The sequence below is a fragment of the Aythya marila genome, assembly GCF_965140915.1.
Source record: "Aythya marila genome assembly, chromosome: 2".
Taxonomy (NCBI): Eukaryota; Metazoa; Chordata; class Aves; order Anseriformes; family Anatidae; genus Aythya; species Aythya marila.
Genome location: NC_139043.1, coordinates 80,189,280 through 80,197,770, shown reverse-complemented (window position 1 = coordinate 80,197,770; position 8,491 = coordinate 80,189,280). Strand labels below are relative to the sequence as shown.

At 53.1% G+C, this 8,491-nt stretch overlaps 1 protein-coding gene across 1 annotated transcript in view; it reads left to right on the top strand.

The window, feature by feature from the left end:
- The first annotated feature begins 4,607 nt into the window (after positions 1-4,607).
- BCL2 (BCL2 apoptosis regulator) overlaps positions 4,608-8,491 on the top strand; it is an 88,143-nt gene continuing 84,259 nt past the window's right edge. Inside the window, exon 1 of the mRNA XM_082752597.1 lies at positions 4,608-6,881. Within this exon, the coding sequence (XP_082608723.1) occupies positions 6,297-6,881 (585 nt within the window). The 5' untranslated portion in view covers positions 4,608-6,296. The remainder of the gene's footprint in view (positions 6,882-8,491) is intronic.

The following is an 8,491-nucleotide window of genomic DNA, read 5'->3' as shown; positions in this document are numbered from 1 at the left end:
CCAAGAAAATAGTAAGTAAGGGAGAAATACCCCTAAGATGGTTACTGCCACATCCAGAATCGTAGTAGTTCAATCTTTTATAAAGTCATTCTTACTGAATTATCAGAGAGCCAAAGTCAAAAATGGATTGAGGAAAGCTTATGATATCTGAAATGTTTAAAAGCCTGGGTGTTGGTGTTTTCAAGCCAAGGGGCCTGATGCTAATCTTGGAGCACTGGGCAGTTAACAGTTCTGCTCATAACTGCAGCTGCTGGCTTCTTTCAATAAAAGTATCAGGGCAAAATAGATTGCTCTTCATTCCTGTAGGCAATTTAAAATGTAAAAGTGTAGCTTTTATTTTTATTTTATTTTTTTTTTAAAGGTAGATTTCAGTTAAAAGGCCAAATTACTTGGTAGTTCCACTTTTTTCCCCCTCTACAGATAGTACCAGACACACTCAAGAGCAGGTGGGTGTTTGTCAGAGCTGATCATAAAACCTTGTCAAGTCACTTGCTTTCCTCTGTCACTTGGGGGAGACTCACATGAGAGCCAGAAAACTCTAAATGAGGTCTCCTGCCACACCTCCCATCATCATTTCCTTGCTTTCCAACCTCTACAGGCACTAAATTGGTTAAAAAATAAATAAATAAAATACCACACTAATCCGTTGTCGGTGGGAAGGGGTGAGGGGAATAATACTGTTAAGGTTCTGAACAGAAACTTGCACTGAAGGAAGTAGAAAAGTGTGGTTTTATTTTTTTTAACCCCTGATGCTGCATATCAAACTTGGAGAAGTGGAAGCATTTTGAAAAACTGATTTGGGAAGGTTGGCTTTTGGTGAAACTTTGAAGGGAGGAATATGCTACTCAACTTGCTGTATGGTAGAGTGCCACTCAGGCAGACTGAAATTTTATTTTTCTAAGTTGAAAACAAGTTTGTTTTCAGCCTGGAGGGAAATCCCCATGTTAATTTTAAACCTTTCGAGTTCTAACTATGAAGTTAATTCTGTAGTAGTGGTGCTAGAGAAATATAAATAAACCCAAGATGGTAAAGCAACACATATGTGCCTAATACTAGGCGTGATACCAAACACTGAGAATTGATTTCCTTGGCCAAAGCAGAGTTAAATGTTGTAATGATACCAGCTGTAAATAATGTGTAAAACAATAAGTCTTGACTTTGAAAGGTTCTCGGCACAATTTACCTGGTAGTGAAATACCCCTTTTAAAGCCTGTTAGAAGAAAGCGGTGAAAATGAAGTGTGTTGGCCTTTATCTCAAGGCATTCACTCAAAAATGCTTTCCCTTTTTTCTTCAAGGAGAAGGATTTCCAGCGGTGCCCATCGGGCCTGTTACAGGGAGCTGGCTGCAGCTGTTTTGCCTCCCTCCACCCCTTACATCTTGGCAAGAAGTAAAGGTGGGTGAGGGATGAGTACTCTAAGAGGGCTCTGAAAGGCAGGAGCTGTGTGGACCCTAAGCCTCTCAGGCCGCTGCCTTTCCTGGAAAGCCCAATTAAGGCCCCATGAAATAAACTGTAATTGTAGGTTAAGCAGGCTTTCAACTTTTTACAGTAGCTTTCTGTGCTCTGCAGACAAAAAGGATCCGCTCCGCACCTGTAACATTTGCAGCTCCGGGAGGATGAAAGGCAATCTCCCGTTTCAGGAATGCGCTCTGCAGAAGTGCTCATTTGTTCCAGTTAACCTGCTGCGGTCCCGGTTAAAAACAAGAAAAACGTTCATCCAAACTTCAGGGATGCTACTTTTTCCTTTTAATTTTGCACGCAGAAAACCTTTTTAAGAAGTGTTGTGTACCACAGTGGATAGCAGCATTAGGCAGCACCGAGCATAACAGAAGAGGTGCTCTTAGCAATGAACGGTGCTACACAGTCAATAGCAAGGAATTAAATGCAGGCGGGCAGGTCTCTAAAAGAGCATTCTTTCCAAGGCATTTTGTGTGGCTTGGCAAAGACACCGCAGGGCTGTGGGTGTCATGGTCTCATGGCCAGAAACAAACGCGCGAGGTCACGCAGTCAATAGCTACTTTTAGGCAGGGCAAGTTGCAGCGGTAGAACAGGCAGCTCCGGTGGGCATGAGGGTGTGCAGGGCAAACACGGGATGGTGTGGAAAGGAGAAGCACCGAATGCCATGAACGGAGAAACCCAGCTGAAGCGTAGCTGTGGCTGAAGCCCCACTGGACACACCACCAGTTGGCATTTACGGTGTCATGGGCTGTACGGGGAGCAGCCCAGGGATTGAGTCCTGTCACACGGAGCAAACACACACCCCGCTTATTTGTGCCTGCTCCGGCAGCCCTTTAAGCAATTGCTTTTATGCAACCTGCCTGCTCATGAGCATAGGAAATAAAAAAAGGCAGAAAATAGGAAATAAAGGCCCAAGTACAGGCAAGGAAGCTGGCTCACCAAAATTATCTGTCCTTTACGCTGCTGGGCCTGGCTGATACCCCTTGTCGATGCTCCTGCCCCAGTTAATGCTCAGGTGAGCTGCTTTCATCCGAGCTGGTGCTCATCTTCCTGATTTACTTCCGATCTTTTCTGCAGCTGATTCTTTTTATTCGTCTGATGAACTTCAGTGGTTCCACTCACGTGAAGATAGACGTGTGCACAGAAGGCTCTGCAGGATCAGATGTTTGGTAGCCAACGTATTATGCTGCTACCTGAAAGCACAGCAGTGATTTCTTAACTGACTCTGTGCGTTCATTTCATGTTCCTCGTTACATCCTGAGCCTCTCTCGCTGCTTTGTTCTATATACCCCCAACAAAACATGTTGCCTGCATTTTGGATGCCTTTTTAGCTGCTGTTTTATCCCGCTGAGCTCAAACAAACAAGGCAAAAACCGGTACTGTAATGCAAACTTGTGAAACTTGAATACACGCTCATCACCCACTCAGGTGGCGTTATAATTGGGTTTAAGATGCCGCTCCCTTCAATTGCAGGCATAAATGCAGGTCAGCTGCAATGCATTGGACACAATAAGAAAAAAAAAAAAAAGACTTTAAATGCGCTTTTTTTTTTTTTCTTTTTTTATTACACCAGAGCCCAGTTTGTCCTTCCTCAAGGCACAGTTTTGTTTCCCAATGACTCACCCTTAATGCCCTAGTTTAAAGCGAGCAGTTCCTAGGATTTTTCTCGTGTGGTTTCCATCTCTTGGTCTCAGCCGTGTTCGGTGTTAGCAAGCTTTCCTGTCAGTCATGATTGCTGTTGTCGTATTAGCCTTTCAGAAAGGCTGGGATCTCTCATTGCTATAGCAAAGTGCTGGATGTTGTAGGGGGAAAAAAAAAGCATCCCTACTAAACCCCCTCCAAACAGAGCATCTCCTGAAGTTTTGCTGTACCTGTTGCTACCAGAAATCGGTTACAAATTCTAAAACTATTTTCCTGTTCACATGTTCTCTGCTCGTTTCGATGGTCTTACACGTCCCCCCACACGAAATGCCCTGAGCAAATTCCGGGGCATTTTCCACGCCTCCTTATCAGGAGCGATGCATCCCCAAAGCCTTCCCTTCGGGGGGCTGCCGCCCAGCATCCAGGCACCTGGCCACGCCGGGAGGGGACCCAGGGGACACAGGGGACTCTTCCTTTCCTCTCCCGGCAGGAGGGAGGAAAAAAAAATACTGCTGGGGGGCCAGCGGCGGCCGCTGGGTGGCAACAGCACCCCGCCGGGGCTGTGCCGCAGGGTGCCGGCTCGGGGATGCAGGGGGGCTCCCCGAAGCGAAAGGGGGTGTCCCTGCTGCGGGTGGGGGGCTTCTCGTCGGCAGCCCCCTCCCCAAGAGCTTTGTCCTGCTGCCGGGCAGCTCTCGGAGTGGAGACCGGAGGGAAAAGGGGGGTGAAGGGGCAGCATCCCTGCCCTAGGGACCCCCCGTCGGAGCAAACGCCCGGTCCAGGCTTAATTCATGTGTTTTTGTTTTTTTTCCTGGGGGGGTTCATGCACGGGATCGTCATCCCCATCACCCCCGGGTGGGCTTATAGACAAAACCAGGCAGGGTGATTCAATCGGGCTTCTGGCGCATCTCCCTCCTCAGCAGAGGGAGGCGCTGAGCAGCTCCTCGCCCCCCTTTCCCCTGGGATTTCTCCCCACCTCCCGGCCCGGCACCGCTCGTCCCTGCCCTTCGGCCCCTTGCCCTCCTGTCCCCCCGAAGCCCCCCGGGCCGGGTTTAGGGGGGCACGGGGCGCCCCCTCCTGCAAAAAGCCCTAAAATTCCCCTTACCCACGGGCAGCGGCAGCAGGTGCGCGCCGGGGCTGCAGCGGGGACAGCCCCCGGGGGCTTTTACGGAAGGGGGCGCCTCGGTTTATTCCTCACCACCCTTAGCTTTTCTATTTTGTATATTTTGTATAATTTTTGTATTTTTAATTAATTTTTTATTATTTTAATTTCTTCTTTGGAAACAAATCCGTGCAGCCGCAGCGACCTCGGGGGGGCGGCGCGGAGCCACCCGCGGCGCTGCCGGCCCCCGCCGCCCGCTTCCTCGGGGGAGGAGGAGGAGGAGGAGGAGGAAGAAGAGGAGGAGGAGAAGGAGGAGGAAGAGGAGGAGGAGGAGGCCACCGCCCCGCCCCGCCGCCGCCCCGCCGCCGGCCCCAGCCCCGCGCCCGCCGCGATGGAGGGCGGGCCCGGGCGGCGCGGGGCTGCTCGCCCTCTCCCCCTTTCCCTTTTTTTTTTTTTCCTTTTCACCCTTTTTCCCTTTTCCTATTTTTTTTTCCCCTCCCACCTTTCCCCCTTTTCTTGAATGAACCGTGAGGCGGAGCTCTAGCAACCCACGGCGGCCGGAGCCTCCCCCCTTCCACCGCCACCCCCCCCCCACTCCCCAACGGGGCTCCGCTCCTCCCCGCCTCTCCCCGCCCCCGCTGCGCTCCGCTCCCCCTTCACCCCCCTCCTTTACCCCCCCCTCAGCCTCCCGGAGCCTCCCGGAGCCGCCGCCGGCAGCAGCAGCAGCGCGGGGAGCCCGGAGGAGCCGCCCGGAGCCTTGCGCCGAGCTTGCGCCGAGCTTGCGCCGAGGTTGCGCGGCCGGGCAGCGGTGCCCAGCGGTGCCCATCGGCGGCGGTGGTGGTGGTGGTGGTGGAGGTGGAGGTGGTGGCGGCCCGTCCTCGCCCCTCGTCGCCTTCTCCTTCCTCCTCGGGTACAAAAGCGGCTGGGGAAATGGCATTATTTCTGCCGGGGGCCACGCTCGCCAGCCGCTCGCCTCCTTTTTTAAAAAAGCAAAACCGCCCGACGCTCCTGCTGGTGAAAAAGAATTGATTTCTTTCCTTTTCTATTTTTTTTTTTAATACATATTTTTATTATTTTTTTTTTTTTTATGTGTGTGGAAGCGCCGGGCTCCTGCGATCGGTGTCTGAATGAAACTATGTAAATGCATATGCCCCTACGGCGCACTGGAGGGAAAAAACGGAGCGCTTCGGCCACAGCCTGCCTTCAGATGTGCTTCAGCTGCTCTCCAGGATTTGCCGTCTCTCCGGAGCTGTTCGCCTCCCCGGGCTCCGAGGCGGGATTTGCTGAGCTTTGACAGATCTCCGGAGATGCCTCTTAAACGGGAGTCTGGGAAAAAACATTGGAAATCGTAGGGAGCTTGTTTTTTGTTTTTGTTTTTGTTTTTGTTTTTTTTTGCCCCTTTCCCACCCCCTCGGGGACTTGAAGCATCAGAGCGGCCGGAGCTTTAACGTTTCTGAAGACTTGGCGATGTTTGGGTCGTGTCGTTGCCGGTGTTTTTTTTAGAGGAAACTTGACAGAGGAACATATTTATAGTCCCAAGTAAGTACTTTACAGAGGAAATTTAGTTGGTGTCACTTAAAAAGAGCGGTGTCGAGGTTTCTAGCTTGCAGGGCGTCGGATTAGCACTCGCCCAAGGCTGCCTTGCAGGTCGCGTTGAGTTGCAGCCCTGGCGGTGTGCGTTCGCCCGCTCCTCCCTGTCCCCGGTAGCTCGGCACCGAGGGGAAAATGCACCTGGTTCTGAATAAGTGTGAGATTTTTGAAAATGTGTCTCCGCACCGAGGAGGAAGTGTTTGCTAAAGCAGGTTTATAATAAGTAATAAATGTGCGTCTGGAAGTAGAGTATTTACAGCGTGTTTTTTTAGCCCGTATTTATACCGTGCATCTCAAAGCGAGGAGGCAACACTGAGAAGACAACCGTACCTCCGAGACCCTGGGAACTCCCCCACGTCACCATGAATGAAACCGTGCCCGCTACCGTAACTGGATTATAATTTTTTGGTGTTATTAAATTTATTATCATTGGCTGCTTTACTTTTTTGGGTTCATCCTGCCCCTCTTCTTCCTCTCTCCCTTCCTCTTGCTGCTCCCTCTCGGAAATCATGGCTCATCCCGGGAGAAGAGGCTACGATAACCGGGAGATAGTGCTGAAGTACATCCACTATAAACTCTCGCAGAGGGGATACGACTGGGCTGCCGGCGAGGACAGGGCGCCCGCGCCTACGCCTCTCGCTCCTGCTGCTGCTGCGGTTGCTGCTGCTGGGACTCCCTCCCGCCACCGCCCCGCCGGGCTGCTGTCCCCGCACCCCGAGCCCCCCGGCTCGGCTGCTGCTAGCGAGGCGCCCCCGGGCGAGGGGCTGCGCCCCGCGCCCCCCGTGGTCCACCTCGCCCTGCGCCAGGCCGGGGACGAGTTCTCCCGTCGCTACCAGCGGGACTTCGCCCAGATGTCCGGCCAGCTGCACCTGACGCCCTTCACGGCCAGAGGCCGCTTCGTGGCCGTGGTGGAGGAGCTCTTCCGAGACGGGGTGAACTGGGGCCGGATCGTGGCCTTCTTCGAGTTCGGCGGCGTCATGTGCGTGGAGAGCGTCAACCGGGAGATGTCTCCCCTGGTGGACAGCATCGCCGCCTGGATGACCGAGTACCTGAACCGGCACCTGCACAACTGGATCCAGGACAACGGAGGCTGGGTACGTGCCCCGTGCTTTGCTTTCCTGCTCCGATGACCCGTGGCTGGGGTGGCTCTGGGGCTCACGGGTGTCCACTTGTGCTCACCTCGGTGCTCACCTCGGGATGTGAGGTTTGCCTGCTGCATCTTTGCACCGGTGTGGGCCTTCTGCTGGCTCCTCTGCTGTCGGGTGTCACCTCGTGGTGGGGCTGCAGTGAAACAATGTTGGTTTTTAAGTGGGGGGGAGCAGCTGCAGCTCCCTCCTCAGGTGCTGAAAGGCCAAGCAAGGCGCCCTCTCCATCAGAGGGCTCTGCTTTCCCATCCCCTTCACCCACCGGTGGCATCAGCCCTGGCCAAGGCTTGTTCCAACACAGCATGGGAAGGGATTGCAGAGGCTGGGGATGGGCACGGGGAGTGGCAGGTCCTGGATGTGGGGACCATGTGGACATCCCTGCACATTGGGGTGATGCACCGGGCACGGCGTGTGTGGGGGCGCGGTGCTAGAGGCAACCAAATGGGCAGGTGACTGCTGGTGCCACGGCGGCAGCTGGAACAGGGCTCCGTGGCAGAGGATGTTTCTGGGGTGAAAAGTCTGTCTTTGTCTCACCACGAAACAAAGGTGCCGGGAGACAGGTCCGTGGGATTGTTCCGGAAAATTTAGCGTTTGTTGTGAAGTCAAATGCGGATACGTTTCCGGGGTAGAAGGCACCTCTGGCTGAGGTTGGTTTTAGCATCATCCAGAAAGGGAAGATTTCCACTTGTGGAAAATGGACAGGTTTTACGCTCGTAGTCAATCAAGCACCCTCCCTTTTTCTCTCTCTCTTTCCAAAATAAATAACCGCATTTGGAAGTGGAAGGGTATTTCTTTCCTTTTTCCGGTATTAATTGACATGCTGTGACAAAATGTGGTCCCAGCCACTCTCCCGCAAACCAAACCTGCTGAATGTACACAAAGCTTGCGAAATTCATGTGTTGGGGTGAGACCAGGCAACAGCTGTACCAAAGAAGAAACTTTATATACGGGCTGAGAGCGAGCATCAGTCACCTGGAAATGGAGGTGTGCTGGCCAGGAGATCGGTAATTCCAGGCTCGGTCTCCCGTGAAACACAGGCAGCGAGAGGACTTGGTTGCATGGCATGCCTTTGGGGGAGGTGTGTGTGAAGGAATGGAAAATACAGCATGTGTTTCCCAGTTTGTAAGCCCGGCGTTTGCAAAGCGTTAAATTTTCAGCGTTTGGTCCCTCGCTGGCTTAGCGTTACGCTCGGTGGCATGCCGCCCACGTTGACCGTCTATTAAAACGTGAACGCATTGCCTTCCCTCTGCCAAGCCCACCTGAGCCGAGGGCACGAGTGTCTGGGGATATGGAGGACATGAGCATGCTGCCCCAGCGAAGGGAGGAAGACTTCGGGGCCTTCTTCTCAGCCGAAATCTCCCAGAGGGTGCTGCAGGTCCCTGGCTGCAAGCCGCGCTCCAGGCGGGACCTGGAGCTTCCACCCAGAAAGAAAAAACTCACGGCTCGTGGGGCCAGGAGGGGGAGCAAAAAATGTGTGCGCGCACGTGCGTGTCTGTCTGTCTGTCTGTATATACACAGGCAGGCGTGTGTGGGTGTGTACGTGTGTGTGTAAACATGTG